The sequence below is a fragment of the Sturnira hondurensis genome, unplaced genomic scaffold (assembly GCF_014824575.4).
Source record: "Sturnira hondurensis isolate 20B ecotype Veracruz unplaced genomic scaffold, ASM1482457v3 Scaffold0000167, whole genome shotgun sequence".
Taxonomy (NCBI): Eukaryota; Metazoa; Chordata; class Mammalia; order Chiroptera; family Phyllostomidae; genus Sturnira; species Sturnira hondurensis.
The window spans coordinates 602600-620045 of record NW_028072798.1 but is presented as its reverse complement, the minus strand read 5'-3'; the positions used below and the strand labels follow the sequence as shown (position 1 = coordinate 620045).

General features: G+C 44.8%; 1 protein-coding gene across 1 annotated transcript in view; it reads right to left on the bottom strand.

Annotated features, from left to right (window-relative positions):
* MTHFD1L (methylenetetrahydrofolate dehydrogenase (NADP+ dependent) 1 like) overlaps positions 1 to 17446 on the bottom strand; it is a 169098-nt gene that overhangs the window by 127413 nt on the left and 24239 nt on the right. The window contains exons 8-11 of the mRNA XM_037049648.1: positions 14689 to 14800; positions 5296 to 5387; positions 3730 to 3827; positions 1118 to 1291 (exon numbers count right to left, since the gene is read on the bottom strand). Coding sequence (XP_036905543.1) covers positions 1118 to 1291; positions 3730 to 3827; positions 5296 to 5387; positions 14689 to 14800 — 476 coding nt within the window. The remainder of the gene's footprint in view (positions 1 to 1117; positions 1292 to 3729; positions 3828 to 5295; positions 5388 to 14688; positions 14801 to 17446) is intronic.

Genomic DNA, 17446 nt, shown 5'->3' with positions numbered 1-17446 from the left:
CAATGAGTAGGCATGATTTTTATAACCAGAAAAAGAAACAATGTCCTTAGATTTAATAATTAAATATGTAAAAAGAAAGTTACTTGTGAGCCAAGTCCAATGATAAGAAATGTCTCTGCCTGTTAAAAAGTCTTTGTGCCTCAAACCTTGGCCTGTAGGTCATGAGGAAGCCTGTGTGATGAAATGATAAAACAGCAAAGGAATTTATATGGTGTCTGGATGTTCCCTCAGGTCACGCTGAATAAATATTTGAAATCCCTTGTTTTCCACCATTTTTTCAGTTGGTGAATGCATTTCTTTTCTTTTAAATAAGGAAAGTAAAGCAAACACTCCTTTTCATAAACACTGGGCATTTGTCTCTGGCCCAGTATCAATTATGAAATGCAAAAATTATATATATATATACACACACACACATATATATATATATATATATAATTATATATATATATATAAAATCCACTGGCTGGTGTAGCTCAGTGGATTGAGCACAGGCCTGTGAACCACACGATCGCGGTTCAATTCCCAGTCAGGGCACATGCCTGGGTTGCAGGCCAGTTCCCGGCAGGGGACATACCAGCGGCAACCATACATTGATATTTCTCTCCCTCTCTCCTTCCCTTCCCCTCTAAAGATAAATGAATAAAAACTGAACTTTTACAATTAAAATACATCTGTAAGAAACATTAAACATGAACAGGAAAATCAAAGTTTCATGGAATTATCTGTACATTTGCCACTAAAATGTCATTTCTAAGTTGAACATAAAAATGCCCTGCTCAGTTCAAAGTATTTTACTTTCAATTCTTGTTTAATTTTTATCCTGAAAACTAAAGGGAAAATCCAAGGTGGACAGCAAAGGTGGTCAAAACGCAATGTGAGAAACAAAAAATAAAGTACTGAATTAGTGACTCCTTACGCTCCGTATTTTGTAGAGACCACTTTGTTTTGCCCTGACAATAAAAACTTACCTCTCATCTCAGGAAGGAATGCCAAACGAAATGGACAAGATAATGTCAATCTGGGAGACGGATGGATGTGACGTCAGATGGACAAACGGGGAAGAGAGTTTGACAGACACCTCTTGTTACTAAAATAAAATTTAAAGTAGTCTTACCCGGCAACTAAGACGTATTTTCCATCTGCTTGACCCTTTAGCCTCTCCAGCAGGGACAAACGTACTTTGGCTTTGCTTTTGCCATAAATTTCAATTTCATCTGCGAGCAATCCTATCTCTTTGGCAAGGACCTCCACGGATTTCGGAGTCTGTGCTCTTGAAATCTCAATATCGCTGGGGGGAAACACATAAAAGAGGCTTCTCAGCTTAGGTGGTCGCTGCTGGAGTGAAGAACAACCACATGCCCCGCCAACAACCGAATCAACGGGGAGGCTGCATGGCCCCTAGTCTCCCGAGCAGTACTAAGCCAACAAGTGACATACGGGAGAAAACGGTATATTGCTTTAGAGAAGCAACTCTGAAAAACTGGTAAAGATCCCAGAATTCTGCCCAGGTACAAGAAAAACACCTGTGCCACAGGAGAGGAGGCTGTATATTCTAATGGGCCTGAGAGTAGAAGTCCATTGCACAGTACGATGCTTTCTATGGGTCGCTGCTGCGTTCACTGACCACCAACGGGCACGTTACTGCATAACGCTCGCTCATTGGGCTTGTCACATGTGTCTTCTGGCTCTTCAAAAGTGTGGAAGTGCTACTTGATCTGTGTCCATATGTTCTTTCTTATTTCAAGTCCAAAACCGTATTTCAAAATGTTGTATTAATTATATCACTGTAATGGACCCAATGCCCCTGGGCAAACACTTTATTCCACTTTCCCATCTGGCAAGACGGGAGCACGCAGCTCATCTCTCACGAGTGCTATGAAACTCAACTCTGAATGTCTCAGAGCCTTTTGGGGGTTCAGCCCGGCCATCCATTCTCTGCCCAGCCATCCACTTGGGAGTGAGACCTGGCAGGCACAAGCCAGAGTGTGGGAGAGCAAACATCAGAGATGGAAAAGACGGCCACCACTTCTCGGACAGGCCCTGGGGCCCTGATTTGGGGGCACAGCAGTCTCTGCACTGGTGGGGGAGGACGAATCACCCCCTGCTCTGGCTTGTTTCTGTTGCTACTGCTATCGATCTACTCTCAGCCGCCACTGGACACCACAGTGGGGCTGATCTTGCACACGGAACAACAGCAAAGCTACCTCTGGTTCCAACTTCTCCAAAGGGCACAAGAATTGCTCACAGAGGGGAGAGGGCACCTTGGGACAGAAGCGCTGAGCTCTGTGTCCCCAGCCAGGTTCTCCCTTCCCCAGTCCCCTGCGTCTTCCTCCCCTGTCCCCCTTTACCGCCCAGGCTCCTGCTTCATTTTACTTTCCAAGCTATCTCTTGCCCCTGCTGTCTCTCTCTCGTTCTCTTTCCTGCCAAAATCTCTCAAATCAAAGAGCCCACTCTTGGAAAATCTTCAAGGTTTTCTCTCTTCACTAGCTAAAGAGTGACAGTGACATCATTTTGATTTTTTGAGTAATTTATAAATTACTCAGCCTGCCTTCTTTTGCCCAGTGACTCTAGCAGTCAAATTTGGTTGAGCACTTAAAGCAGCCCCCCTCCAAGAAGAATTTATTTTGAGTTATGCAAAGATTATGGTATAAAATTCGGTAGAGTCCATCTTAATTTCTTTTTTGCTCTCTGTAAGTAAAATTTGCTCGTTTACTTTAAAAAATTAAGGTCCCATACCAAAACAAGTAACTTGAAAAGTATTTTATGAAACACTACAGAACTACAGGGATGATATTACAAAAAACAGCATTCCTTGGAATTGATGTATCAAGGACACGGAAGATGAGTAAGGTGTTTAGTCTACTTCAGGGGTGAAAGCAAAGCCTGGGAGGTTTCACCAGCTTGGGGGCATATAATTGAACTCCGTGTTCAGTATCTTCCCAAGGAAACAGAGGGCAATTCTAAAAAGTAACCGGCTGGCAGGTGAAAACTTAGCCAATTGCTACTGACACTGTGCTTCCCAATATTGGCCAATACAGGATCACACGGGGCCCCTGGGGCCACCTGAGGAAGTGCCTGCCTTCTGTGAAAGGGGCGGGGCCAACTCACTGAAGCGGGGCTGGGGGAGGCAGCCACAGAGGCCTCGTTATGGAAATGCATTTCTCTGGCTCAGCCATCTTATCTAACTATGCTAAAAATGCTGAGGCCATGTTCTCCAGTTTGTATTTCCAGTTTCACACAGAGAATACGCAGCTTACACATCACTAAATCCCTCTGTGAAGAAAGCACCCACCCAGACCACCAGAATGCCGTCCCACAGACACTGGTGCTGGTTGGGTCGGCTGTTTCTCCCCAGAGGAGGAGCCTACACGGCCCTGAAACCCAGATGGCCCATGTTGGGAATTTCTAGCACTTAAAAGCATAGTCCAATGATTACATTACCATAATTGGTCAAACTGAAGACACCATTATTTTATAAACAGTGAGGTACATCGTGACCTCAGAAATAAAAAAAAACCCCACATATTAGAAATAATAGGATATGGTAAACATGTTCATCATTATTTCAGAGTACTTGAACGATAGAAAAAATAGTGTGGCAGTTTAATTAAATGACCAACTGTCCAAGCCATAACACCCCAAGTGGTGCCCCCTACTCCCAGGGTCCCTCTGCACGTCTGAGCGGTTTGGTGAGCTGGCTCCCACGTGAATCAAACCACTGGGTACCTTGGCACTGGGGAGAGGGGCTGGAGTTTCAGGCAGTGAAGCCTCCACCTCCTGTACTGCTGCTCACGAAGCCATCGCCGGCCGCTGACGACCATGTTCTTCGGTGGAAACAGAAAGGGAAACCTGTTAGAAAAGTCAGAGCTGACAGGGCGTGTGTCTGGGCTGTCACAGTACTGTTTGGGGACGCCACGCCACCGACCCCGGTCACTAACAGGGATAATTTTATTCTCCTGTAATTAAATTTGCAGGCTTTTCTTAAAAAGGAAAATGTAAGTTATATGTACTAATAAACAGGTTGTGTTCATGAAGACATCAAGTACTTAGGTTAAAAATTACAGAGTGGGTCCTTCATCTCCATTAGAAAGGAAAAATGAAGAAAACATGAATAATCAGGCTGGATGCCCAGCTTCCAAAATTTGTCACATCATTTCAAGTATAATCCTTCTACAGTTGATACAATGAAGTAATAAGCAAATAGGATTATTAAATAGTAACACACACAGAGGAATAAGATTTGGCTTTGGTTGAAATGTAACGCAATCCTCATGTCCCATTCTGAATGCAAAGTTTCCACTGTGTATTGCTGTGCAAGAAAGAAACAAACTAAACCTTGCTTCTGTTTAACTCTGCTGAGGCGTGAATGTGAGCCTCCAGCTTCTCCACTGGCAGCTGGTGCCTCTGCTGGCCAGCACCGTTCTGCGGGCTCTGGCACCCGTCGGGAGCTTGCACAGCGGAGACCTTGTGATTTAGGTCACATAGATGGTGGTGGTTCAAAAGGACGTCCGCAAATCCTTTAATACTCCTCTTGTCTGCAAGGGGTGAGCCCCATTCCCTTCCTCTTGACTGTGAACTAGAACGGAGGCTCACTCCTAGTGGAGAGGTAAAAGGAAGTGGAGGTATGGGACTTTGGAGACAAAGCCGTAAAATCTACCGCAGCTTCCTCGTTTTTTCCTGCAGATTGCTCGTTCTGGGGGAAGTTAGCTGCCAAGTATGCTGTGAGCGGACCTGCAGGGAAGTCCACGTGATGGAGAACAAGGCATCCTGCCAACAGCCACTGAGGAATTCAGTACCAGGTGGCAGTGGCCATGGGAGCACGCCGTCTAGGAAGTGGACACCCTGTCCCAGCCAGGCCTTGGTCTGGCTGTGGCTCCAGCAGACACCACGGCATGAGGCACTCAGAGCCAGAACCACCCAGCTAGGCTGCTCCCAAATCCCCGGCCCGCAAAAACTGTGAGATAATAAATGCTTGTTGTTTTAAGTTGCTGAATTTCAGGGGTCACTTATTATGTAGCAATAGGTAACTAATAATCAAACTTGATTTGGGTCTGGGCCCCAGACCTGTCATGTGACCAAAGGCAAGTGACTGAATTTTTCTGAGTCTCCATTCCCTTATCTATCAAATGGCAAGATCATTATCCGAGAGGACTGTGGTGAGAATTAAATGACATGTGTGCAAAGTGTTCAACACTGCATCTGCTAAACGACAACAAAAACTGGTAAAATACTTGTGACTATAAATCAAAGGCCCTGAACTCAAAAATTCTCGCGTATCTGTGTCACACACACCTGAATCCGCAGAGCCGCGGCAAGGAGGCTCACATCATTTTCCGTGATGGGACCACTAACGTGTTCGCCTGAAGAACCGCAGCCAAGCTTCCCTGCAACACATTTGAGAGGAAAAATGACTTTCAGCACATGGTCATTTGTAACCAAGTGCTCCCTGTGCAGAGCCGGCAGGCGCACCGGATGCTCCATGCAAGTCAGGAGGCCGTGGCAGGCACAACAGGCACGGGGCGGTCAGCGATCCCTAGTACCACCTTGGGGCTCTCAACCGGGCTGCAGACTTTACCCGGCTTAAAATCTTACCTCCACCTCCTACCAGCAGCTGGGACACTGAGCCTTTAACTGACGAGGGTCGTATCCACCTCACGGAATTTTGTGAGACTTGAGCATGATATGGTATATAACACGCATATGTATATATTAGCAAAAGGAGACCCACTCATGGATGCCATGGACGCACAGTATCAAAGAGGGACTCAACACACATTTGATAAGCCCAGTCGGGGAGTTATGTGAAAGCTCAGGCTTTCTTGGATAATTAAAAAAAATTCCTGCCATAAAAGTGATACGACCAATTTTCCATGAAAACTGAGAAATTTTAGAGTATTAATTTGGGGATTACCTGGCTTTCAAAATAGAGAGGTACTTACAATAATTCTATATTTCTCTCCTGTTGGCACTTTAAAGTTTATAAAAAGTAAATACACATGTAAAATGCTTTAGCCTACATTCCCCCTTAGAGAAAAGAAACATTTCTAATAGCGACTCTGTTGAATTAAGAAATAAGAAACTCTTTCCCTCTTTTCTGGCCATTTCACTTTTAAATGATCAATTTTGCTGACAGTCCTTTGTGAGAGAGAGCATGAAACACTTCAGAATAAGTGTTCTGTGATATTCCATTGTCAAATGTATTAAGGGTGCTGGAAAACCATAGCCCTTGGGCATTATTTAAAGATTAGCAGCACTTCAGTTTTATAAATCCTACTCAGGCAATGCCAAGAGTCTAAAGCAGGGGAGAGATCTGTTTTGTTTTGTTTGAATCACTAGAGATCTGATCTGAAGGTCTTGTCCAACCACCACAGAAAAGAAATACGCTTTCCTCTATCTTTAAATGATGGGAGCACAGGAAAAGGCTGCATTCTAGGAACTGGTATCAATTTAGAAATGCATGTTCCTGGAACGGAATCAGAAATACCCATGTGAATGAGGAATACTTTGCCTATAGAATTACAAAGTGAATAATTCTTCCCATCAGCTCAACCACCGCCTTGCATGGTTGAAACAGAACGTGGCTAAAATCAATAAGGACTTTAAAACACAACACAAAATGCACACACAAACACACACACTTTTTAAACCTTAGAAGAATCTTGTACGAACCAATATTCCTCTTTTTGAAGGAAGTTATCTGAATTTTCAGTAATGCTTTTAATGTTATTTTCCTTCTACTATATTCCATCCCATGAAATTAAGTGTAATGCTTTTTTAGGAAAAAAATGCAAGATGGCTTCTCAAGGTGAGTGGATCAGAAGTCGCTGTTACTTCCTTCCGTGCACTGTTCCGTATTTCACGAAGTTGCTAACATGAACACTATCACTCTTGTAGGAGAAGCAATGCATCTAAAAACTAAATTAAAAATTCTGAATCCAGAAAATCTGAAGCAATGGAGATGGTAACTTGGTGAATCAGGAATCCATCCTTAACAAATTTCATGCCTGAAGAGGATGGAGAAAGGAAATCATTATCTCACTCCCCGCCCGCATGGAGGGCGGGCCCCATCCGGAGGGCTGTCCGTCCAGCAGGGGTCCCTTCCCAAACCAAATGGTTCGTCTCACTTCCCACTGAACACTCCCCATTAACTCATGGCTCCTCCAGGGACGAGTCAATGAATCACTTTAAGAGACAGTCTTTCATTTGTAATTTTTTAAATGATAACCAAACTTTCTACAGCAAAATTTAAGGCTGAAGTGTTACAACATTTTCCCTGGAAGTCAGAACAGGCCTTTTCTGACAGGAGCTGTTTGGGGCCCACCCTGGGACCTGAGCCAGAATAAATGACGTGAGGGGGACGGTGGCAAGGTCGGCAGTCTTCCTGCCACCTCTGTTACAGGGAAACGGTCAGCGGTTTTTATTTTTTGGCAATCTGGCCGAGAACACCCTTCTTATCGAAAACGTGCTGTCTGAGCCCATAGACTGAATTCTAAACATTTTCTCTCCCTCCTAGAACAAGTCACCAAAAAAAATGTATGTGAAGGTCTGAAAACAAAAAGAGCTAAAAATGACCAATTAGTACAGAATGAACTTTCAAAAAAACATGGATGATCAGTTTTTAAGTTAAATAAATAAAGTTAACATGTTAAGTTAAATACATTAACGGTAAAACGCAGGAAGTAAAAGTTCAGTAGCATTTTTGTAGACGTGCTCAAGTCTGACCTGTGACTGCAAACATCGGATACGCATTACCAAATGAGAATGTGGTACTGCTTTTGAAAAGGATATAAGGTGAGAGTCTTCAGAGAAAGGAATGTAATTAAAATGCGTATTAACTTACATAAACAGTCCTTTAGAAATCAGTCAAACTGAACTGAGAAAGAAATTAATACAGACTTGTTAATTCTAAATGGCTGAGCCTTTAAAAAAGTAAAAAACATTAAATATATCAAGAACTAATTAAAATTTGAATTAAAAAAAAACTGTCAACAACATATCCCAGGGATAGGTCCAAGACATCTAGAATTTCCTAAACAAAAATTAAGGAAAAGGGGTAATACTTAAAGTTCAAAAGCCATACACAAATATTCTAACTCTAATAGGATAAGGATTAAGTTATAAGCATGCCTAATTTCCCTAAAGCTACCTTCTTATATTCTCCGAATCTCATTGGACCTCATCCTTCCTTGGGCGTGACTTTTCAAACATAAACTTGCATCCCGCTAACATGAGTCTGAAAGCTATTTTATGTGCTTGGGCGCGTGGCAACAAGTAAGTGGAGCAGGGATGTGGACAACATTTACTGGCAGTTGCTATGAGATGGCCCCTGAAGTGGGCATCTCATTTATTCCTCCCAAAAGCCTTGCTCCCACCTTGCCCACAGCACAATGAAGAACGGAGAGCTTACATTATTTGCTCAAAGTCACAAAGACTGTAAGCACAATGCAATTAAGAATTAAAAGAAACCAAAAACCCCTCTTGCCTGATTCAGATCAATGCTGACCCCAAATTCCACGTTCTTTCCACCGTATATCCTTCAGGCCCCTAAGAGAGACAGCTCACAGTCCGCTGAGGCCCTTCAGCCCATTAGCAGGACCCCTGGCTGGGATGCAGCCTGAGGTTCTGCCCTACTCCATACTAAAGACAATTATGTTTGCTTGCAATGGTGCTATAAACTATCCTGGTCCACAAAGTTGCTGTTTTGATACTTTTTTCTGGGCCTAAGACGTAAGACCAGTTTCTCCTTTGTCTCATTTGGTACATTGGGAAATAAGTCCTAACATTGGGGTACCAAATGGTCTTGCTTTAGCAAGCAGAGCATTACAAAATTGCAGCCCACTTCTTTCATTTGAAATAATTGTTTAATAATAAAATTAGTTCTCCTTCTAGCCAGAAAACTGAACACTGCTACGTCCCTGTTTTAAATCTGAGCAGAGCCATGCCACGGAAGAGTGAGCAGAGCCAACAAGTTAGGACTAACTGTTTTCTGAGCCCTGCTTCTGGGATGTCAGCCACCAGGAAAATCTCGGCAGAGATCAGGTATTCAATAAAATGCCTCTACAGAATTACCTCACGTTAATCACCACACCCATCTACTTTTACAGGGGTGAGAGGAGGGTGGGAAAACCCTGTACAATTAAGATGAGCATGAAAATTTCATTATAAAACCCTACCTTCATTTGACCACAAGTTTATTAAAAATTCTTTTGTTCTTAAGTTTAAATAAAAGCATCTTTCCTTTTAAGTAATGATTGGAAAGTCTATTCACCGTTTCAAAGGGAGGAGATTGTATGAATCGGGGGATCCTTCATCAGTTTACTGACGGATTAAATGTTCATACTAATCAAGGATGTTAAAACGTTGACTATTGGGGAATGTGATGCTATTCTCACTAGTACTGACTAAAAAACGCCCACCCATTTCATCAGCACAGCATTTCTCATCTTTGTCTTTGCCCTGCCGGCCCTGCTTCTGCATGGGAGACAAGTTCAAGAAAATGTCTCTAAATCTACAAGTAACTTAAAACTGCAATCAGAGTACAACTCTGAGCCGAGCCCACTCTTATGCACTCAGTCAACACTAAGTATTAAATGAGCACTTACTATGTGTCAGGCACTATTCTGGGCTCTGGGTGCTCAAAACCACCAGAAAACTACTACTGGATGAGATACATTTAAAATAAACTAACTGCAATCAGTCTACACACAGAATTGGCAAATGAAAACATAAGGGTTTGGTGGCCCCCTCTCCCCATAGAATCATTACATTGAAATCTAGTATTTTAAAGGATGTCTTTAGAAAAAAGAAAGGCCCTAAGAGAAATTTATTAAAAATAAGGCAGAGTTTCACTAATAAAATCTGTCACCTCCACATGAAGGAGGGGAACCCAAAACTCTGGAATCATCTTCTGGTAGGCAGGCCCCTTGTAGTCCACGCTTCCCCACTAGGTGAGTGTTCTAGGAACCTGTCTGTGTCACTGCACCAGCTGGTGTTATTGTAAGAGGCTGCATTCGGCTCCAGTGAATCTTTTTTGAAGACTCTTTCAACACGTTTGCCCATTTTGTAATGGGTGATTTATGAGTGCAACTGCCCACACTGGGCTGAAATGTTTAGCAGTTTTTGACCAAAAAACATCATGACTACAGTGCCCCACCCTCCCTATTCACCTGATTTCGCCCTGAGCAACTTTTTTGTTTGTTTCCTTGAATGAAAAAAAGTCCTTTTTGTGTTTCACTTGGAAGAAGTGAAACAACAGCAAAAAAGGTAGAAGCTCTAAAAGGCATCAAAATCCACACGTTCAAAAACTGCTTTGAGCAGTTGGAAAACCGTCTCAATAGGTATATTGCATCAGATGGAGAGTACTTTGATGGCGCCTGAAGTTTAAATATGTAAGAATAAACACACAATTTTTATAAATAAATTCTGGGATTTTGGGGTCTCTCCTTGTATAACCCTGGGACTCAAAGGGAATCCTAAAGAACGTGGAAACACATTCTCTTATCTCCAGCCAGGATCATGCCAAAATTGTCCTGAATATATAAACTCCAATAAAAAACTGCAAGTAAATGTCATAACAAAGAAACATTCATTGAAAGAAACAATGTTGTGACTGACATTCCAACAGGGATTCTGAGTTCAGGGGAGGATCTGCCATGTCTATTATTTTTTGAGTTAGGTGTTGATTTTTCAGGGGGGAAAAAGTTATATCCAGAGACCACATTTATTACAAAGGAGTTATTCAGAGTATGCCTTCTATTTGCTTTTTAAAAAGCCATTAATTCCACATTCATATTATATTGCACTTAAGCGATTCATTCACCCAAGCTCCTCACCCAAGAGCTGAGTACACAAGCATTCTGGGCAATTCCTGAGCATCTTCCCTTGACCTCTCCAATTCACAGCAGCCCCTTCAGCCAAGGGGTTTTTAATCTGACTGCTAATTCTGGGAGGACCTACATTTCCTAGAGTGGAAGATTCAATACTTCTCCTTGAAGAAAGAGTTATACCAATTTCAGTAGTGCTTTTGTTGGGTTAGCCAAAAAGTTCGTTTGTGTTTTTCCATAAGACAGCTCTAGTAGTGCTCAGTTGTCCTTAACTTCATCTGAAACAATATAGACTGTGCTGTGACAGTGGTCATATCAGCATGCATTTAAAAAAAACTTATCAAATTTGTTGGATTTTTGTGTAGTCATTTTAATATGGAAGATGGAACAAAATAAGCAACATTTTTGCCCTGGCTGGTGTAGCTCAGTGGATTGAATGCGGGCCCGTGACGCAAAGGATCACGGTTCGATTCCCAGTCAGGGCATATGCCTGGGTTGCAGGCCAGTTCCCAGTGGGGGACACATGAGAGGCAACCACACATTGATATTTCTCTCCCTCTCTCCTTCCCTTCCCCTCTTTCTGAAAATAAATAAATAAAGTATTAAAAAAAGCAACATTTTCAGCATATTATGCTATATTATTTCAAGAAAAGTAAAAACACAACAGAAAAATATGAAAAAAGATTTGTGCAGTGTATGGAAAAGGTGATGTGACTAATCAGACATGTCAAAAGTGGTTTGCAAAGTTTCATGTTGGAGATTTCTCGCTGGACGATGATGCCCCACAGTTGCCAACGCAGACCAGTTGAAGTCACTAGTGGTCAAATTGAGACATTAATTCAGATCAATGCGTTATACCACCTGGGAGATAGCCAATATACTCAAAATACCCAAAATAATAAAAGTTACTGGTAAAAATGAAAAATGCATCTTTCATTTTATGGAAAAAACTAAACAAACATTTCAACCAACCCAGTGGTATCATACTGTTTTCTTCTCCTTCTATAATACCCCATAAAATAAAGTTGAATGCTTTTTTACTGGAAAAAAAAAAGTAAAATAGTTCTCTTGAGGGGCTGGATCAGAGGTTATTTTATTTCCTTCTGGGTATTATTCTCTAAGGAAGATCTAGATGCCCAGTGTGACGCTGGCAAGGTGGAAGAGGACAGAGGCTTCCACCCACGTTGGCCCCAAGTTGTGACCAGCTTTGGGGAAAACCAACGCTGTCCTCCAGGCCAGCCTCCTCAGGCTGCAATCTGGAGGCCACAGGTAAGGAGGAAGAAGGGTTCCTTCGCCTCCCTTTGCCTCACTACCTCTTTTTTTTTAAATATATTTTATTGATTATACCATTACAGTTGTTCTATTCCCCCCCTTCAATCCCTTCCACCCGCACCCTCCCTCCCCCACCATTCTGCCCCCCTTAGTTTATAACCACATGTCTCAAGTTCTTTGGATTCTATATTTCCCCCACTATTCTTGCCCTCCCCCTTATCTATTTTCTACCTACCATCTATGCTATTTTCTGTGCCTTCTCCCCCCTTCTCCCCCTCCCACCCCCCTGTTTCTAACCCTCCATGTGTTCTTCATTTCTGTGGTTCCACTCCTGATCTAGCTGTCCTCTTGGTTTGCTTTTGTTTTAGGTGTGGTTGTTAATAGCTGTGTGTTTGCTGTCCTTTCACTGTTAATATTTTTCATCTTCTTTTTCTTATATAAGTCCCTTTAGCATTTCATATAATAAGGGCTTGGTAATGATGAACTCCTTGAACTTGACCTTATCTGAGAAGCACTTTATCTGTCCTTCCATTCTAAATGAAAGCTTTGCTGGATAAAGCAATCTTGGCTGTAGGTCTTTGGATTTCATGACTTGGAATACTTCTTTCCAGCCCCTTCTTGCCTGTAAGGTCTCTTTTGAGAAATCCGCTGACAGTCTGATGGGTACTCCTTTGTAGGTGACTGTCCCCTTATCCCTTGCTGCTTCTAGGATTCTCTCCTTCATTTTGGTCTTGGCTAATGTAATTATGATGTGCCTTGGTGTGTTCCTTCTTGGGTCCAACTTCTTTGGCACTCTCTGAGCTTCCTGGATTTCCTGGAAGTCTATTTCCTTTGCCAGACTGGGGAAGTTCTCCTTTATTATTTGTTCAAATAAGTTTTCCACTCGTGGCTGTTTCTTTCCCCCTTCTGGTACCCCTATAATTCGGATGTTGGAACGTTTAAAGATGTCCTGGAGGTTCCTAAGCCTCTCCTCATTTTTTTGAATTCTCATTTCTTCATTCCTTTCTGGTGGGATGTTTTGTTCTTCCTTCTGGTCCATTCCATTGATTTGAGTCCCAGTTTCCTTTCCATCACTATTGGTTTCCTGTGCATCTCCCTTCATTTCAATTAGTTTAGCCTTCATATGTTCCTCTAATTTGTGACTATGTTCCTCTAATTTGTGACTATAATCTACCAGTTCTGTGAGCATCCTGATAAATAGTGTCTTGAATTGTGCTTCTGAGAGGCTGGCAATTTCTTGGTCGCTTAGAGTTATTGGCTCTGGGACTTTGAGTTCTTCTTGCGCCATCTTTCGGGTTGTTCGTGCCTGTTCCATAGCAGGATCAGAGCCCTAAAGTGTTCACTAGAACAGGGCAACTAAGTCGCTGGGTTGTGACGTTGTATGTGGGGGCGGGGTCAAAGAGGGACTATGGCGTCCTGTCCGCCGCCTGCTGCCACGGCCCTCACCGGTGCCGCAGTTGCTGCTGTCACCTGGCCCACGCGTTTCGTCCCACTGCACGCGAGTGTGCCACCGCCGTCAGCCCTCGCCCCCTGGGGCCTGCGTGGTCTGTCTCACTGTGTGCGAATATGCGCCCGCAGTCTGCCCCGCACCCCAGCTGGTTCCCGTCTGCCTGCGCGCCTGGGTCGGGGGCCCTGTCCTGCCCGACCCTGCTCGCTGCTGGCTCCGCCCCTCTTACCGTCCCCGTTGAACTGTTAGATGTAGTCGGACTTCCGTATAATTCAATTTTCTGTCCTTTGGTTGTGTCTTTGTTTCTCCAAACCTTTGTTTTATTCAAACTTGGTTGTGGGGAGAAGGCACAGTGTTTCCACCTATGCCTCCATCTTGGCGGAAGTCCTCTGCCTCATTACCTCTTGCATTGAAACGTTACCCAGGAACTTGAGGAGGTGGCCTGAGGGCGCTCCAAAGCTCCCCTGGCCTCAGAGTGTCTTCTGTGAGTGGGAGGAGGGCGCCTCCTGCTGGCCCTGGGCTGGGTGCTCCAGTGCTCAGTGTTGGCACAGCTCAAGCTACCCTAACGGGGGGCCTGGTGCGGTCCAGGCCCTGTCTGGACCCCACGGCAAAACACCATCAAACAGGAGCACCAATCCTAACACCACCTCTGGTTCTAATGGTGACTGTCACACTGTTCTGAGATGCCTTTGTGGGGCGGGGAGGGCACTGCAAGGGGAAATCAAGGAAATCAATGATCTCCAGTTTCCCTTCCTGCCGGCAACTCCTTTGGTCTGTGTTGAGGTTTAGCTGAGAATCTCTGGGAGGAAGGATTCTGCAGCTTTTTAAATAATGGTGGAAACCAGTATTTTTAATTGACCTCATGCATGTACAAATGATCTCCTTTAGACCAGCCGGGGAGGGAGAGGAGGAGGGGGAGGAGGAGGAGGAAGCTGCTGTATCTGGCATCCCCACTTTTCTTTGCCGGACCAGTGGTTCCCACATCAGTCACTCAGAAGGTGGGCACACCGACACCCTCAGTTTCCTACCCTGTGTGTGTACAGACAGACGGTGACCGACATTTCAGGAGGGCACTCTTAACACGTCTCGTAGCAATCACACCTGTTTTTGTCAGCAGACCAGCAACGATTTTAACATATTTACCTGACAGCAAGTCGTGGGAACAGTTGAGAACAGTAGTTCCTGGCTGTATCCAAGACAGGGGAATTTCTTCGGGCCTGGGCGAGCCCAACACCGCCACGTCAGCCTCACGGAGCTGGAAAGAGAAAACCATCACCCAGGTTTTAATCTGCAGCAGAAAGACGTGATTAACGATCTGTGTCAAGCGATTTCAACAGAATAAATTAATCACAGTTCCAGAGTCTTGTTCCACACTGATAACGCAGACAGAATCGCGCTATTGATTTACTAACGTGGCCCACATCGGTACGGATGGAACGTGATTATCATACCCTAGAAAGAAAAGGAGACTGAAAATTTCCTTCAGGGCAGCCCCTCAGCATATGGATTACGCGTGGCATTGTCCTTTACATGTTTTAGGACATGCCCACTGCAGCATGAGGAAAGGGCGTGGGGCCGAGAAAGCTGCCCCTGAAGGAGGCGGGAAGGCGCCCTGTGTGTGTGTGTGGCGGGGGTACCCTGAGTCGCACAGGGGCTCTGGAGGAAGACAGGACGCGGTGTGGTGAGGACGCTGGAACACCCGACCAGTGCAGCGGGCCTCCAGCCTACACTCTCACAGTTGGAGCCATGTGGCATTTGTACTAGACCTACGGAAGGATTTTCAAGAGCTTGACAAAGAATCTCATTTTCCTTGGGGCTCTGGTTAGTCTCCTGTCAAACTGCCTTTTTTCCTTTTCTTTTTTTTTTTCGAGAAAAAGAAAAGCATGCAGCCGCTACTATCAAACACATTCATCACGTCTGTCCCATTGGGGTTCTGACAGCGCAGCGCTGGAGGAACGTGTCTGGTACAAGGTCATGGCTAGGGGCAGGGCAAATAGCTGGCTAGAGCTCAACAGAAAAATGACCACCTGTCCTGGTACCAAGGAAGTGACCCATGACCCGGAACCGGGTCCACAGGTGGAGGGAGAGGCAAAGCCGGACTTGGAGAGCTTTGGGGAAAATGGCAACGCCTGCTCCTGTCTGCTGGGTGCTGTCACTGTCTCACCGAAGATCCCAAATGTGCCAGGGTCGTGTCATGATACCCATTTAATGGACAAGGAAACTGAGGCTCAGCTATGACAAGTGCCTATGGTATGTCCTGTTTGCCCTAATGGACCTAGCCTTGGAATCCTCTAGAAGGGAGAGAGGGCAGCTACCTGCGCTTTGCTCTCTGGCAGCGTCAGCCCCTCCTCTGTTACTCTTTCCTCAGATGTCAGTGCCTGCCACTATCACCCCCAAAGCCCCGGGGAAACAGGCATGCCCCACATATCCCGCTCTGATCTCAGCAGGCTGATGGCTGAAGCTGCGGGGGAGAGCTCAGCCAGCTCCCCCGCCTGAGAGTCTGCAACACCGTCTGGGCAAGAGGCCGGGTCAGCCAGTCTCTTATGCACCTTAGGGTAAGAGGTGGCAGTGAGGGGAAGCCCACCATGACACTCCTGCCTGATTTATGAAGAAAGTGGCCAAGATCCAGGGCAGCTCCAAGTTCCCCTGACAGAGGAGGATCACGTAACCATTTAAATGCACATTGTTCCAAAGAGTCAACGAAGCCAAGAAACGTCCCAGCGACATTGGATCAGTTTGATCGTGCAAGTAGGACAAAGTGAATTAACATTCACGGAGTGCTGCTAACGAGCCAAGCAGCGCCTGCTGTTTTTCCGCCTCGTACTTTATCAAGGCACAGGAAGAAGATGAACTTGTGCCGTGGTGTCTCAGGGAACCGACTGTATGAGCCACCGTAAAAAGACAAGTCCCGACTGAAACAACCACCCTGTTCTTATGCTGCAGTACATGGCCACTGCACCGGGCCACCGACTCAGGACGTTTAAAGCCCCCGTCGCCGACAATCTAGTGCATTAATGCCACGTGCTCTCTACCGACAGATCTGAAGAGGAGCCAGACTTTTGGGTGATGTTGTATTTCGGGGAGAATAGTGTGAGGACTTCACACCTCTGAATAAGGAAATGCGTTTCTTCATTTACCTCTCCCCGTGCCGGTATTTAGCTACAGAGAGGCCTAAGAGAAACACAAATGTTTAATGCTGTTGACCGTGGCGAGCAGATAAGAAACGCCATTTTGCTGTATTTCCATGCACAAAAAACAGAACATGTTAAAACATCTATAAAAAGTTAATATGTACGAGACTGAAACGCTCATTTTGAAAAAAGCCAAGGATCCCAGGTTCACACAAGCCCCCCGAGAACACTTCGTTTCCTACACGTGGCGCCTCTGCTGCAACCTGTTCTTTTCATTACCTATAAATCTCAGCGACCTCCTCCGACCCCCAGCTCCGGACCTCAGCACGACTCTGAAGGGGGCTGTGCTAACAAGCAGCCGGGGGACAGTCGAGCCCGCAGAGAAAGGACCGAAGTCCCCTCCCTTAGCAATGATCACATCGTAGCTGCTAATTCTTTCTGGAAGGGAAAAGGGCTGGATGCTTAAATCAATCAATAACCCACTGAGGACCAGAGATGATTTTAATGAGCTAAAATTCAAGGAGAATTATCGTCTCACTGGCAGTTTCTGCTTTCCTCCTCCCAAATGGGAAGGACCCTGGCCAGAGCCTGGCCTGAAACTTTACCTCATAATAAAATTGTTTGCTCCGCTGAGAACTGAGTAGAAGCAGCTTAAAGAGAACCGCCCACTCCCCAGGCAGGAGACCAAATGTTAAAACAATAGCAAGACGCAGCTATGCAGACATTTAACACGGAGCATATGGAAGGACCGGAGAGTTTAGATAACATGA